Source organism: Sinohyriopsis cumingii, chromosome 4, assembly GCF_028554795.1.
Source record: "Sinohyriopsis cumingii isolate HCF-2022 chromosome 4, ASM2855479v2, whole genome shotgun sequence".
Lineage (NCBI taxonomy): Eukaryota > Metazoa > Mollusca > Bivalvia > Unionida > Unionidae > Sinohyriopsis > Sinohyriopsis cumingii.
The window spans coordinates 98,668,430-98,686,505 of NC_142964.1; the positions used below are offsets into that span (position 1 = coordinate 98,668,430).

At 32.6% G+C, this 18,076-nt stretch overlaps 1 protein-coding gene across 1 annotated transcript in view; it reads right to left on the bottom strand.

Annotated features, from left to right (window-relative positions):
- Positions 1-1,582: 1,582 nt before the first annotated feature.
- The window catches only part of LOC149801747 (peptidyl-prolyl cis-trans isomerase FKBP8-like), a 51,094-nt gene continuing 34,600 nt past the window's right edge, over positions 1,583-18,076 (bottom strand). Inside the window, exon 12 of the mRNA XM_089956073.1 lies at positions 1,583-17,729. Coding sequence (XP_089812199.1) covers positions 17,625-17,729 — 105 coding nt within the window. The 3' untranslated portion in view covers positions 1,583-17,624. The remainder of the gene's footprint in view (positions 17,730-18,076) is intronic.

The following is an 18,076-nucleotide window of genomic DNA, read 5'->3' on the forward strand; positions in this document are numbered from 1 at the left end:
CACTCTGAATGGTGGAAATACAAAATATAAATCATAATTCCGTGTCAGAGTAAATGCATCCACATCAGATGTAACAAGGTGAGGAAACCATTAGACGTATGGCTTGAGTTTATGGCTAAGTATAGATGCAAACAAATTTATGTCATGCCAAAGTCTTCTTTGTTGCGATTCAAAACATCATGCTTTCTCATCCATTCAGTATCAGTTTTGTCGTCTAGACACACCAGTGGTTGCAACATTTCGAAAACTAATCGTTTCTATCCATAAACAACAATCAAACCAATATTTTAATTGGAAAATTCTCACCCCTTCAGGTAAGAATGATTGTAGTCTATCTTCATGCACTGTGGGCGATTAGCACCGCAACTTCAACCAGTACACGATCACAATCTCCATAAATTAAATTAAGTTTGTTTAATACTCCTTATTTGTCACATTTCTATGCTTTACGGAGGTGGGTGGGTGAGTCTTAAAAATCATTTGCTATTCATGCTACATTCAGGACTGGCAATATCGGCCTCTTGAATCAGATGAACCTATGGTTTTAAAGTCAGCACGTGAGTCATGTATGACGATTAATTTACTTTTGTTAAATCGCCATCTAAGTCATTTACTTGTCTATTCTATGCTGATTACATTTCAGCTTAAAAAATACGTATGCACTTGGCTGATATAATGAACTACCAATACATTACAGCTATCAGACATACGTGAGCAGTATTTACTAAAGAAGACTTCTATCAAATCTGGAATAAAATTCAGTTTTGCAAACAACCGTATCATTTTAAATTTAGGTACAGCGATTATATTTGATGGCAAATCATCAATACAATTCTGAGAGACCCATACCGGGATGACACCTGTGAAATTTGGTCGAATTCTGTTAAGCAGTTTTGGAGAAGATCAAAGCGCTTTAATTATTAGCCCAAAACCGTTTTTCTTCTTTCAGTCACATCGACCTTGACCTTAGACCCTAAAATCAACAGATTTCTTTCTTACCCAACATACAAGTCATCCGCAAATATTGGTGAAGGTACATATGGAACACTGCACTTTTCGTGAAGAAATAATTTTTCTTCTTTTACTCTGTGACCTTGACTGTTGACATAATGACCACGAAATCAGCGTCTTCCTTATCCTATATACAAGCCAGATCTGTGATGTAGATACAATGTATTGTGTGGAAAATTTTTCTACTTTCAGACAATGAACTTGACCTTTGGACCCCACAATCGATAGGTCTCTATTTCTGTAAAGAACATAGTGTGAAGCCACTGCATAATATGCTCTGACACAAGGCAGATGAATAAAAATGACTGCAGTATACAATTTGCATTTGAAAATGTAAAATAAAGATACTTTCTGGGAAATTTCTCAAGTACTTCCCGCCATTAGATTTTCTTTTCTTCATGTTACAAATTCAGATATTTTATGTGCCTTTTGCCCCTCAGCAAATGGCGCCCTGTCAGTGGCAGCTATTGGGCATGTCACAGTCACTACCCTACCGACTCCTTGTGTCAGGGTTAAAATCTAAAGTGTGATGCATAACCAACTGGCTGAAAAGAGAAACAAAGCACTCTCATTCGAATGTTTTGTTTTTATTAAAAGTAAAAGATCTTTCTAGCAAAAGAATGTTGACTTTCAAAACATACTTTACTCCTACTGCATTCAATTTCTTCAAAACTAAACACCAGCACATACCTCACACAACACAAGCTACCATCACAGAATGTGAAGAAATACAGGGTAAAAGGTTGACACCTTGCAAACAAATTAAGACTGCAACATGTGAGAAAAAAACATAATGCTGCCTTGTTTAAAACGATTAAAATATAGCAGCCTGTAATAACCAGGTAAATGTCACGATGTCTTTAAGATTTCCTCCTAACTAATAATTCTGCTAATTGCTCTAAACCCAAACCAAACCTAATAAAATTGTTATTATTTGTGCTATAATAAATTCCACAGAATAGTATAAATTAGCTAACTTCATAATCTGAGCAAAACCCAATTAATACTTGTTGTTTCATAAAAGCTCTAAATTAGTATATATTCTCTACATTTCAGTGTACTATGTGGGACCTTGTCGATTTGGTGTGTGTGTGATTTTAATTTTTAACATAGCTTTAACAATTTGTTCAGTCATATCACTATGATGTCTGCAGTGCAGCAGTTTATAGTGATGTCTAGCACTGGGGCATCATGCTGCAGACATGTAGTACAAGGTCTCACCCTGTCACATTATCCTGACAATAACCTCTTATAGCTGAGCGGTCTCCTTGTCGATTTGGCTTTCCCAAGTTAACCTGTGTCATTTAACACTAGCACAATGACTTAAGTCAAGCAATAACTGGTGACCCTGCTACTGCTTAGTGGCCAACAGGTAAGCAGATGCCATGTTAGGTCGATCAACACGGCAGACCTATTGATATGAAAAATTATATGCAACAATGAATATTATATACACACAAATTGCATTGAAATGAAATGTCTTAATGCCTGGATGCTCATTTTGATATTTGATAGCAAGAGTCCCTGAAGGGTCCAAAAAGGGTTTGCATGTATCCATGAGAAGTCTGTTTGTCAGCTACAAAATACTGAAACCATCTGTAATATTCTTGACAATCTCAATGTACAAAATTTGGTTTTCTAACAGAAGATAAAAGTAGTACAAAACTCTAAACACCTTGAACACTGAACAGACAGCAGATCATAATTATTGAAACTGTCTTGCATACTGTCAAGATATATCTAAAGGCCAAGTTTGGTCAAAATCCATAGTTATTATTTGTTTGAAATGTTGTCTTCACAAACCAGTATAATTCACAAGCTATGTTATGACCATCATACTTGCATAAATTAAAGGTATTTTTTAGACAGATCAACAAACCTGGTTGCATAAAAATCCACACATCATCACCTTTGTCATAAAATACTGCCAGCTTGTTGTAAAATATTTTAAGCTCACATACAAGGTTTTACTCAGAATTTACAACCTGACTTAACGTATAAAAGTATAAGTGCACTTGATTGTAAGATTATTTTCAGCTAGTTTCCAAATACAACACTACTGAGATGTACCAAGATATTACCCAAGTTTGATTTGGATTGTTAACAAGTATCATTCATGTAGCATAATTATAAATTCAGAAGTCTGAAGGCAACATCTAAATGGCATAATGTTGCTGCTTCCTGCCTCATTATACAAAAGCTTTACCAAAAATAAACTCCAGTAACAAAAAACCTTACCAGCGTTAAGTGTTACTTGCTTGCATAAAAACTTACTGCAATACTGTACAAAATCAGTTCATTGTAGGGCTGTTCCATTAAAACATATATGACATGCAGGGAAGCCATTATTTAAAAAAGACAATTTAAGCCAGGGTATTCTGATTAATTCCGAGTTCATATGAAAAGATAAAAAGTTCTAAATTGCATCTATGAATGCTTATTCCATATTAAAGGTGTCATCATAGTATATTTTACTGAAACAGTCCTTACAATTTAAGTATGTTATGCATCATAATATGGAGTTTTAAAGTTTTCTGTGGCTTTCATTTTCCACTCTCTCTGTGTGAAGCTATCTGCATTTCCTGTATTCAAGTCAGTACTTTGTTGCTCACCCTAGGAAAGGTGCAATTGTACAACAAAGCACACATGTGTACAAAATAATAAATGGATTGATGCATAAAATCTAACTAGACACTATTCTATACTTCATATAACATATGATGTATAACACTTGATTTCTTGCTAGTTGCATGAGTACACTTGGCTAGATTGTCATGTTCATCAAGTCTCAGTCTTAAGACCTATCCAACCGTAACACAATGTACACACTCAAGAAACATATATTGGAGAAAAAAAAGGAAAAAGAATTAATGATAAAAATAAATATACAGTGCCAACACTTCTTAGCAGCCATGTGTAGGATGGAAATAGTTGGTCTGTTTAAGGGAAGTGGAGTTTTCTAAAGGAGAATTTGATAAATGGTTGCTCAAAAATCAAACAATTGCTGGACATGAGAAGTGAGAGATATTTAAGGATGGTGATCATCTGGATTAGATCCAATGTTGTCTTATATCTGTTCAATAATGATTATTCATTCTTTGCACAAAACTGTCTTGAAAGAACTATAAAGAATGAGTAATGTTTCAACATGTTTGTTGTTGTTTAGGGGTTTTATACCATTTCTCAGTGCAAGATAGGCTATATATGGCAGCCAGTATAACTGGTGGAGGATGAAACTGGCGAAACACCAGTGAAAACCACTGACCCACAGGAAGCTATTAGCAGCTTACCCACATTGGTGGAGACAGAGACTCAAACCCACATGGACAGAGGTAAGATGGCAGTGATCAGTAAAGGTGAACTGTTCTAGACCAGTTGGATACCCAGGGACCCTCACAACATGTGAATGATCCTGTACTGTAAATTCGATATTATTAATTGGGTATAAATTTTCATAGATTTGTGGTTACTACAAACCACCAATTTAAATTCCAAACAAACAATGACCTATTAGTAATTACAACAGAACCTTTTCCCCAATCCATAAATGTAAATATTGACCAAGATTTTATTTTTTGCAAAAACATGAAAACAGATGGGCATGAAAAAAGTGGTATTCACAGTATTCCATCACTTTATAGTCTGTTTCATTAATGTTGTATATGGGACTGGGAAAAATCTGATAAAAGCACTTGCTTTATAGATATGATGAATTCATATTCAATTAACAATTCCAATTTATAATAATTGAAACTTTTTGTTCACATTATATCACTTGCAGCCTATAGACCATATAAACCTCTTTGAAGCAACCAGAGAATCCACGAGAAATCATCATTCCTCTATGTGCAACCATGTATGTACCCTTTACACATGCTGTAATCTTGGATTCAACCCAAGATTTAAAGATACAGAGGAACCATAATACACCTAAGCTATCCATAGCCCTTAAGTTGGCTTTTGCATAATCAATGCATACTGTACAGCTCAAAATGACATGATCATTACATTATGTCATCATCAGTATGATGTCACTTTTTATCTAGGTGTATCTCAGGGCTATGGGAGAGAATGTAATATGACATGATTATGACCTCTATCACTTTTTAAATAATGAAAATGAAGAATTCTTATACAATTTTAATAACTACAATAATGGTTCTATAAAAGAAAATGACAAATTTGACAAAAAGTATATTAGACCTGTGGAGATCTTTAGCAATTTACAGTCTGTTGTAAATTGTAGGTTAGGTCTTTCTATTGTGGAAACGAATGTGATCTCAGTAACTGACAAAATTACAAAGCGACAGGGAATTCCCCCCTCCCATTCTTAGCTAACAATCCATACATTCAGATAAATATTTGACAAAACATAGCACAAAAGAATGCACACCAGCCTATAAATACTTTAGTGAGATGGTTTGTTTGGTCCTTAGCTATGTACAAAAAAAATTGGACAAAGGGTAAATAATCAAACATTTCACAAACAATGATCCTGTTAAAATTTTTGCCTAATAATACAATACCACAAATAGAATATACATGTATCTGGTGTACTATGTACGCATAAACTAAATTTAAAGTCAATATGATTCTATATAAAATCTTACACACAATGTATATAGTCATGTAGAAGTCGGATCCAATTTTAAACCACATACACCCAGATCTGACATCACATAATGGGCTGGCAAATTGGGTCTAAGCAGGTTGTTAGGAGGAATTAGAAGAACAAACAACAGATACCCTGATCTTTTGAAGCATTATGCAATGGCAGATCAGGGTGTACATAATTTAATGGTGGACCCAACTGATAAGCGAGTAAGTATGGTACAGTATGTACACTAAACATACCTCACAGGCATACAAAAAGTGGCCTCATAGATAACTTTCAAACTACTTCCTTCTGACCTGGGGGGGGGGTCATTCTCGTTCAGGTTCAATTACATAAAGCTTTTGATTTAAGCAGGTATTATCAAGGGGTAATATCATACATGCTGATATTTTCAATGCAAATAACTCTGGTCTCACCTTTTTGTAACATTTCCCCTGTACTTTATTATGGGCTGCGCTGTAAAAGATAGACAAGTGGGTGGCATGTAGAGGATTTTGAGCTGTTTTGCCCATCTCCAATGGAGAAATATAATTCCTAAAATGTACTGAGTAAATAAAATATTGGTCTAATGTAAGCCCATTCATATCACATGGTCCTTGATCATTAGTGTAGATGGGAAAATATGTGTATACAAGTGGCCACTTGGTTGACAATCAGTATTTAAAGTTATTGATAAAATAAAATCATTTAATATTATGATAATCTTGATTTTATGTGCATGTTGCTAAATAAAAAGTGACTTATTTGCTACCAAAATGCAAATCTAAAATTTAGCCATCAGCACAACCTGTTCAAGTGTTTACAGTCCCTGTGCAATGCAGGCTACCAATCTGCAACCAAAAGCCAACAGAAGAGTCCAGTCGGTGATACAACTGGTTTGTATTCTGGAAATGGTCTTCTGTATAGTGCAAGCCAAGTTGTGTGCTATATATATATATACCAAGATATGTCTTCAATAATGTGCCAGCAAATCAGTGTCTACTCCATTTGCTATATGTATGACTACAACTGAACTGTGTGGACTACAAATTGCAAACATACTATGCAATGAAGATCACCGACTTGGTTGAGCAAACTCTGCTCCAGCCATGAAGTTATGACTGTAAAACGCAATTAGGTCAACAATGACACATACTGGGGTGATTAGAGTAGGCTGCTGTTCTTTGGAATGTTTATCATGTAATAGTTCATTGATACAGCCACAGCCAGCTAAAATATCTATTGCCAAGAAAAGCTGACAACTGACTCAATTAGGCAAACATAACTCTTTAATTACACAATTGGATTACATGAATATTCATCTATGCATATAATGGTATTTATTGATGACATGATCAACATCCAACAAAATATGTAAATCCATGGCTGCAGTTTTGGCAAAGTAGAAAAAGAAAATACTTTTTTATATTAAAATTTCATCAAAGATTTTCAGTTTTGCATCTAAATGTACCATTTACGCACATGACACAAGATAAAGTAATTAATTTTAATAAAGATATTTTATAATATCCTATATTGCAAGTATAATAAGGTTCAAAATTTGAAGACATTTTTTTTATAAAGTACTTACAAAGTTAAATATGATATAACAAATATAAAGATGTATCAAAATATGAACCACTAGTAAATCAAATTAAAAATTTCAGGAATTTGTTCTATGATTTAATTTTCATGACAAAAAATTTTTGAATAGGTTTCAACTCTTAAGTTGAAGGCTACTCTACAAACAAAATATTCAAGAAAGGATACTGTTGTGCAAAGTTATGACAAAGCAGATCAACATTAAGCTTCAACATTTTCAGAATTACATGAGCATGAAGTATTTTCAACCCTTACATGGCAACCTTGGATTATATACATATGAAAGACTTTAAAATCCGTATAACATGTACATCATATTTAATGTGAAGACTACATTTCGAAGACAAAAAAGCTAAATTAAACCTGGTGGGTCACTATTTCAAATACTGGTAAGTGACTAGTTGAGCCGGACAATGCACTCCATCTATTAAACATGCTGAAGAATGAAGGGTACATTATTCTTGATAATGAACAAGCTGAAGAACAAAGGGCACAGTATTCTTGATAACGAACATGTTGAAGAATAAAGGGCACAGTATTCTTGATAACAAACATGTTGAGGAATAAAGGGCATAGTATTCTTGATAATGAACATGCTGAAGAATAAAGGGCACAGTATTCTTGATCATGAACATGCTGAAGAATAAAGGACACAGTATTCTTGATCATGAACATGCTGAAGAATAAAGGACACAGTATTCTTGATCATGAACATGCTGAAGAATAAAGGACAGAGTATTCTTGATCATGAACATACTGAAGAATAAAGGACACAGTATTCTTGATAACAAACATATTGACGAATAAAGGACACAGTATTCTTGATCATGAACATACTGAAGAATAAAGGGCACAGTATTCTTGATAACGAACATGTTGAAGAATAAAGGGCACAGTATTCTTGATAACGAACATGTTGAAGAATAAAGGGCACAGTATTCTTGATAATGAACATGCTGAAGAATAAAGGGCACAGTATTCTTGATAATGAACAAGTTGAAGAATAAAGGGCACAGTATTCTTGATCATGAACATGCTGAAGAATAAAGGGTACAGTATTCTTGATCATGAACATGCTGAAGAATAAAGGGTACAGTATTCTTGATAATGAACATGCTGAAGAATAAAGGACAGAGTATTCTTGATCATGAACATACTGAAGAATAAAGGACACAGTATTCTTGATAACAAACATATTGAAGAATAAAGGACACAGTATTCTTGATCATGAACATACTGAAGAATAAAGGGTACATTATTCTTGATAATGAACACGCTGAAGAATAAAGGGCACAGTATTCTTGATAACAAACATACTGAAGAATAAAGGACACAGTATTCTTGATAACAAACATACTGAAGAATAAAGGACAGAGTATTCTTGATCATGAACATACTGAAGAATAAAGGACACAGTATTCTTGATAACAAACATATTGAAGAATAAAGGGCACAGTATTCTTGATAACAAACATATTGAAGAATAAAGGACACAGTATTCTTGATCATGAACATACTGAAGAATAAAGGGTACATTATTCTTGATAATGAACACGCTGAAGAATAAAGGGCATAGTATTCTTGATAACAAACATACTGAAGAATAAAGGACACAGTATTCTTGATAATGAACACGCTGAAGAATAAAAGACACAGTATTCTTGATCATGAACATACTTAAGAATAAAGGACACATTATTCTTGATAACAAACATACTGAAGAATAAAGGGCACAGTATTCTTGATAATGATCATGCTGAAGAATAAAGGACACAGTATTCTTGATAACAAACATATTGAAGAATAAAGGACACAGTATTCTTGATAACAAACATATTGAAGAATAAAGGACACAGTATTCTTGATAATGAACATGCTGAAGAATAAAAGACACAGTGTTCTTGATCATGAACATGCTGAATAATAAAGGACACAGTATTCTTGATAACAAACATACTGAAAAATGAAGGGCACAGTATTCCTGATAACAAACATACTGAAGAATAAAGGACACAGTATTCTTGATAACAAACACACTGAAAAATGAAGGGCACAGTATTCTTGATAACAAACATACTGAAGAATAAAGGGCACAGTATTCTTGATGACAAACATACTGAAGAATAAAGGGCACAGTATTCTTGATCATGAACATGCTGAAGAATAAACAGCACAGTATTCTTGATAATGAACATGTTGAAGAATAAAGAGCACAGTATTCTTGATAATGAACAAGTTGAAGAATAAAGGTTACAGTATTCTTGATCATGAACATGCTGAAGAATAAAGGGCACAGTATTCTTGATCACGAACATATTGAAGAATAAAGGACACAGTATTCTTGATCATGAACATGTTGAAGAATAAAGGGCACAGTATTGTTGATAAATGAACACACTGAAGAATAAAGGACACAGTATTATTGATAAATGAACATAGTGAAGAATAAAGGACACAGTATTCTTGATAAATGAACAAAGTGAAGAATAAAGGACACAGTATTATTGATAAATGAACATAGTGAAGAATAAAGGACACAGTATTATTGATAAATGAACATGTTGAAAATAAGTATAATGTATATTCTTTGAATAGGCAATGTATTCAAGATATTTAGCTTGCTGAGGAAAAGGACAATGTGTTTCAGGCTATGAACATATTGAAAAATAGACCAATGTATTTAAGTTATCGAACAAACTAAGAAATCAGATAATGTACTTTAGTTAATGTATGAAAATAGACAATATACTTTAGTCACTGAACATGTTGAACAAAGATCAGACAAAGTATTTCAGTTACTGAACATGTTGACCAAAAATCAGACAAAACACTTTAGTTACTGAATGTGTTAAAAATCAGACAATATACTTTAGTTACTGAATGTTTTAAACAAAAATCCTTTATTGAACATGCTGAAGAATGGGAGAATAAATTGTAGCTCTGAACATATTTTTTTTTATACAAAAGACCTGCAAGAAAAACCACTCTGCAGAGTTTTTTCAGGCTGATTGAAAAATGATAAGTTACTACAATATTTTTTAAAAATATTTTAGTTCAAAAGTTGATCAAAAGAAAATGAATTACTAAGTAGCATTTTATATAAAAGATAAATGTGTTTTTTTTTGCACCACTAACATTATAAATGAAAAATGCTTCACTGAGCTGCATGCATTTATGTTCATAAACATTTAATTGATCTTGATGGGTTTCTAGTGGCCCTTTAACATACTGGCTATTCCATGGTCAGGATATGGGTTTCTTGTGGCCCTTTAACATACTGGCTATTCCATGGTCAGGATATGGGAGCAATTTGCTTTTCCCAAAAACATACTGAGGCAACCCACTTAGCTCGCTAATACATTTCCTGAAAGATTTCAACATGTACATAATGTGCATAAATGCAATCTGAGATGCATAATCTCTATAACACACTTTTGCAAATACAGGTATTCTAAAGACACATTAATTTCATAACAACTAGATCATTTAATTTGTACAATGAACCCATTCCAGTAAAATAAAAAACAGTTTTAAAATATAGATCACAGTGACCAAATGTTAATGGATAATTCAAAGAAATATATTTATCAAATTTCAAGTACTTCTGAAAACCCCTTCAACAATTACCAACCTATAAAATGCTAACTGCAACCTTTCTCACATATCCACACTGGCTGAGCCCAAGACCCAAACCCATATGGACAGAGGTGATTTAGGAGCAAAGGATCAAGAGGGATGAATTGTAGATCCATATTTAATCTGTCAATCTTCCTTCAAAAATGCTTTGCTCAAGGTGTGTGCTCGCATACAATGACTGGTTTAAAATAAGAGTGATAGATCTTGCTGATCTGTTTTTCTTCTTTTAAAGATTATTTAGCTCCAATGTCAGTCTGATGAATCACTGAAACTATATTGATGTACTGATGGTTGGGGTCTGATCTCACCTATCCATAAAACACTGCAATTATTGCCTATTTACTGGTCCACAACACTACATCTGCATATGTATCGACTGTTTGAGACATTTACTGGTATTTCTTGTGGCTGATGATTTACAGTCAATTGAAAGGCCTTACATTGATCTGTACAGTCACCAAATTTAATATTTAAACTGTAGATGCAATTGGAATAATCTAACTCAACCACAACTGCCATTTCAAATTACAATGTTACATTTGCAGATAACTGGCTGTTCCATTATTATTATTGAGAGGGGGGGGAGAGAGAGAAATAAAGAGAGAAAATGAGAGAAATAAAGAGAGAAAAAAAGAGAGACAGAGACAGAGAGACACAAACAATGTATGTGTGTGTGTGTGTGTGTGTGTGTGAGAGAGAGAGAGAGAGAGAGAGAGAGAGAGAGAGAGAGTTTTAAATTCCAGTGGAATAATATTAACACTACTTCTATAGCCATTTCAAATTATCAAACTACATTTGCAAATACCTGGCATTTTCATCATGAGAGAGAGAGAGAGAGAGAGAGTGAGAGTAGGCGAGTGAAAAAAAGAGAAAGACACAAAGACTGGAAGAAAGAGAAATAAAAAGAGAGAAAGAAAGATATGAGAAAAAGTGAGAGAAAGATAGAGACAACATGTAAGTTCAAGTGGAATAACATAACCTCTGGTTACCATTCCAAACTACCAGGTTATAATTGCATAGAACTATCTGTTCCATCATTATTGAGAGAGAGAGAGAGAGAGAGAGAGAGAGATAAAAAGAGTGAGAGAAAGAGCAAGAGAACAAGTGAGAGAAAGAGAGAGACAGAAAGAGAGAGAGAGAGATAGAAAGAGAAAAGAGATATATATATATATATTGGTTCAAAAGTTGATCTAATGAAAATGAATTACCTTGTTCTACATCAAAATGTTACAGAAATCCCATGGACAATTTTTATTTTTAAGTACCATTTTATATGAAAGGTAAATATATATTTTTAAGCCCCACTAACAGTATAAATGAAAAATGCAACAATGAGCTGCATGCATTTATGTTCATAAACATTAAATAATCTGATTGGTATTAAATGGCACTTTTAATATATTGGCTGTTTTTTGGTCAGGAAATGGAAGCATTTGACTTTCCAAAAATACACTGAGACAACAAACTTAGCTGACTACTGTGGTTCCTGAAACATTTATTTAAACAGTTATGTTCATGATGTAATCTGAGATGCAAAATCTAAATGTCAACACACTTTTGCAAATACAGGCATTGTAAGGACAGTTAACACTTTCATAACAAATATAGATTTAATTGTACACTGAACATATTCCAGTAAAATTAAAAAAGTTTCAAAATATAGATCACGGTGACCAAATGTTAATGGATAATTCAAATAAATCTATTTATCAATTTCAAATGCTTCTAAGTAGCAGTTCAAAGTAAGAAGCAAAAAAAAAAACCTATACAGTTTCTTTCACACAGATGGCATGCATTTGATTTTTTACTAAATTAGGATTTGCAGAAAATACTTGCAGTTTTGTTTGAGGGAGAGCTAATTTTAATATTAAAGAACCTTAAGTCAATAATACAAAGACCCACTGTTGTACTAACAAAATCCAATCCCAGGCTAACAAGATAAACAAAAACATGTACAAACCCAGACTACATTACAAAATTATGTCATGCAATGACAATTCATTGCTATACACTGCACTGGCACAAAATCAATCTCTAGCTTGATTCGCCAACGACGCTGCTCAGCAAACCAAATGCTGTTGCTAGCCACTTACTACAAGTGACAAGAGTACCCCTAGTGAAACAGCACCGACATCATGTATGAGATAAGTGGTGACCATACTGCCATTGGAAGTCAGATGAAATAGATAAAAATACTCCAGAGGCATTTATAACAACAGAGCTTGAAAAGCTGCTCTGCAACATCAAATCATGCAAAGCAGCAGGATATGATAATGCCAATGCCTGAGTGCTGCTTTGAACTGAAAAGTGCAGCCAGACCAATGTTATCATCTGTGATTATTCCTTCACACATCCTTAATTCATGCATATTAGATGTATTACCCAGTCACAGACTGTTAGATGTATTACCCAGTCACAGACTGATGAAATCTCCATGAAAAGTTTCTTACTGATGACTTTTCATAGCCATTTTTGGCATATAAGGCCATACATGGCAGACAGTATATCTGGTGGAGCAAGAATTCAGGCAGGTCCTGAGAAGAACCACAACCCATGGGAAGCTAGTGGTAAACATTCTCAGATACACACATCGGCTGAGTCCAAAGCTTGAACCCACATCAACTGAGGTGGCATGGCAGTGATCTGTGAATGCACTTAAGACCACTCTGCGTGCCCCCTCCTGAGGCCCCCCTGTTAGAATGTAATTGTGTTTTTGGGTGTAGACCATGCAGAAGATTGAAAGATCAGATTGATCCAGTTCATCAGAGAGGCTACCAGACCAATCTGAATTGTCATTTACTCCATGTTACATCAAAGAAGGGGTATGGGTGGTTGAACATCCTGCTTAAGTCGGCCAAATATTTTGTCCTACTTCCTGCAAATGAACATCTGAATTTTGTATCATATTTCCAGTCTATAAAAAATTTAAATCCTATTTTCCTTTTCCAAATGCCAAACTTATATCTCATATTCATTCTGATAATGCCAAAATATGTATCAAGTCTTCTATTTGTTATAGCCAAACTGATATATTTTTTCATACAATAGTCAAAATTTAAATCCTCTGTTATATATGAAAGCAAAATTATAACTCAATCTTCAAGTGAAAGCTGAAATTTACCATTTTCAGTATGAAACCCAATTTTGTAACAGAAACCCACAATTTATATCCACAATTTTTTGTATAAGAAACTCTAAATATATATTCCAATTTCATATTAAAAAGCTTAAATTTTATATCCAATTTTTTTTCATGCAAAAGTGAAAATGTATATTCGATGTTTTTCGTGTGAATCTTCCTAAAATGACAGCCAAATTCAAATCTCTTTTATGTGAAACTTCCCTTCCATGAAAGCATAAAGTTATAGTCTAAACAACTGAAAGTTACATCCCATTTTCTGGCCCTCAAAGCCAATATTAGTTGCCATTTTCTTCTGTGAAAACAAAAGTATATATCCTTTCCCTGCAAGCCAAACTTCAGATTTTATTTCTCTTTTGTAAAAGCCAAATTTTTTATCCAACTTCTTTTTGTGCAAGCCAAAGTTTATATTATTTTCAATGTGGTAAATGTTAACTGCATATTCCTTTTCATTCAAAGTCAGACATAAAGCTGACAATAATTTTTTTTCGCCTGCTCAAATTTATAAACTACTTCCATTTTTGTGAGAGATATTTATAACTACCTTTGGTAAAAGGTATTATTATTTGCAAATACTTTTTGAGAAAGCCAAAATATAAAACTTTTTAATGCCAAAACTTATGTCCAATCTCTTTTTATATTAAAGCAAAAGTTTGTTATATCTACATTTTGTGAAAATATATATATTCTAAATTAACTGCATGAGCATTAAAATTCCAGTTCCCAAAACCAAAATATATGAAAGCATAACAAACATCTGTCTTGGTTTCAACCAGTAATTCAATTTGGAACAGATTTGTAACTGTAATTATATATTTTCATGTTGAAACTATTTTTTACTTTAGCTCCTTTTGTAAACTGCTGAATTTTTCTCCTTTGTTTATTTAAATTCTAAACAAAGTTGATCTTTTTAAATTTTATAAAAGCAATTTTTGTGAAAAATATAAACGTTTATTATGCTCCCTACATTGGAAAGCCATACTTTAAATTCTACCCATTGCAAAAACCATGTAGTAAATACTCAATTATAAGGCCTACAAAGAACCTGATCTGCCATCACATGATAAGGTTACAGATCTGGGTCTGTGAACTCTGCAAATGGACTCTAAAGCAAGTGTTAAATTTAAGTCCTATTTTGTGAAAGCAACATGTTACATCTTATTTCTTTTAAATGAAGGGAATTTGTATTGCCTGCTACTTATGAAAGCTAAAGTTCATATCATAATTCAGTTTTTGATAAACCAAATTTGTTATCCAATCTTTTACTTGAGAAAAGTCAATAATACATATCCTTTATATTTTTTTAAATTGCCAAATTATAAAATTTTCTGAAACAAATATTTACAGACTACTTTCTGATTAAGTCACAACATGTTGCCTTCATCCTTGTTTGAAGCATAAAATGATTACCTAACAACAATGTACATCTACTTTCTAACATACAACAGAGAGAAGGCTACAGCATATACTTCCACTGATCACTTTTATTAGTAAATACTTTTTGTGAAAGCCAAAATCAAGAAGACAACTCTAAATTATTTCTGAATGCCTGAAATAAGATTTTACTGCCATATCTACCTCTCAATGACTGCTTTATTTTTAAGTATTAACTTTTGAAGTAACTTTTATCATTAATCTTTTTTTAATTAAAAATACTGAAAAATAATGTACAAAAATACCTGCAAAGTGGTTAGAAAAATAATGCATATAACATACCTGCAAAGTGGTTAGAAAAATAATGTACTCAATAAAGATGTGCAAAGTGCTCAGAAAACTAAACCAATCTGTACCTGCAAAGTGGTTAGAAAACTAAACCAGTCTGTACCTGCAAAGTGGGTAGAAAACTAAACCAATCTAAAAAAGTATTAATAATAACTTTCAGTGAAAACTATACCTGAAGAAATACTGAAGTATAAATGATGGAGGACTGTCATATGATAGAAATCCAAGCTCAAAAATATTTTTAGTTTCATGTATGAGAAGCAACATTCACTGTACACAGGAATAAACACAGGTTTAGGATCATTTGCATTATCATAGTTTCTTACAAAAATGAAAATAACCTATTGTTAGGGAAAGACAAAAATGTCTGCAGTTCTTAGATATCAAAATTATTCTATTTTCTTTAAAACCATAATTTTTGTTCAGCTGAAAAGCAAGACAAGAAATCAACCAAATTTGGGAAAATAACTATATTCTTCTTCATGCCTTTATAACTTCAGAATACTGAAAAGTTAAATCAAATCCTCCATCTGGTTGTCACTCCTAATACTTAATATTAATGACTGAATCTAAAAAAATGTGAAGCCGCTTACAGCATGATAACAGGCAAATTTGGCATCATTTAAAGAACATTACTGTATAGGTGATCTTGGATTTCTACCATGTGTTGCAAACATCTGAGGTTTTCATGACAATGGAACTGACATTTACTTTATGTCACAATGTTGGACCAGATAATGAAAGTTCATTGACACTTTTAATTTTAACACTTATGCATACAACTTTATTTTATCAGTCTTTGAAATATTTAAAATAAATTAAATACCAAATTTTAAATTGGGTAATTTAACAATATTCCTAGATTAATGGTAAAATGTGTAACATGCATTGTTAAAAAAATGTATGTAATGGTCTCATTTATTTAATGTACTGCTTATTTTTATTCTCTGACATAGTTAAGAAACAAATGCCTTAGTAATAACTTGTATCCAGTGATGATGAAAACTTAATAATCTTTATGTGCTGAAGAAAACACTATAAATATATTTTTAGAAATCTATTATTTAACGTAATATCTCTTTATTTCAGTATATTGAGATTAATTTGTATTTCCTAAAAATATAGTTACATTGTTATCATCAGTGTCAATGAAAAGTTCAAATGCCGGAAACTTGACTGTCATGCTCAGACTTAATTTCTAAGATTTCCTAATATAATAAACTCTGAGATGTGAATTTTCTGCTTACAGATGTTAAGAAAGAACCTTAAATTCCATGATAGAACATCTCTGAAGGGGGGGGGGGAGGATTTCAAGCATAATGGAAAAATTGATTCCTGTGATTCAATTCTTGAGTTTTTAAAATGGAATGAACTTAATTTACTCGAATTATAAAGAATCAAGTATGAAATAAAACTTCAATTCTTGAGTTTCTTGAGTTTTTAAAATGGAATGAACTTAATTTACTCAAATTATAAAGAATCAAGTATGAAATAAAACTTCAATTAGGAAAAATGAAGTGACTTTGTTTTCATGTTTGTGATATATGCAGGTACAAAGATACTTAAGAAATTTTATAATAATGGGTGAATAATGAAATTCTAGACTTAATTGTACTGACAGGAAAATTCAACATCTCTGAGTATAAACTAGAAAAATCTAATTACTACCTTAATCACAATATTAAAAAGACATGAAAGAATGTTACCAATTAGTCGATTACACAGTGGAAAAGATGTCTAATGTGGTAACTGAGTACAATGTTGGAAAATGTTCTAAATGGCGTGTATTCAGATCAAACTGCTTGGAAAATTTAAAGTAAAGACACTGAAATCACTGAACAGAAATATGCTATGGAATCCTTGACATTTCTATGGTAAGTTGAAAAGATCTTGATTAAGTGGCCAAAAGAATGAGATCATTTAGCTGCTGAAGTATCTATACACTCCAAAACCAATGGCTGCAACCCCAGCTAGCACTGCTCCACCAGCCAAAAATTTGGACCAAGACCACTTCTGCTGCTGCTGCTGCAAAAAATAAAATAAAATACAAGAATATTTATTTAAAAAAATATGTTGATTATCTAGATACATATTATCAAATTTATTTATAGTACTGACTAATTTCCGTTACAGTTACTAACAATCCTTTCAATATCTACTTGGGCTAAAAAAATCTAACTTTTGATTTCTTTCAACACTGGACATGGGAATATTTTAATCAATTTAAAAAAAATTTTTTACTCTATATTTGCAATCAATGATTGCAAACAAATTTATCACTCAATGGGACTGAATTATTGGCTTTCAATGAGAAGTTTAAAGGCAAAATGAAAATTTATAAATACTTCTAATCTCAGGTGTATGGCACTAAA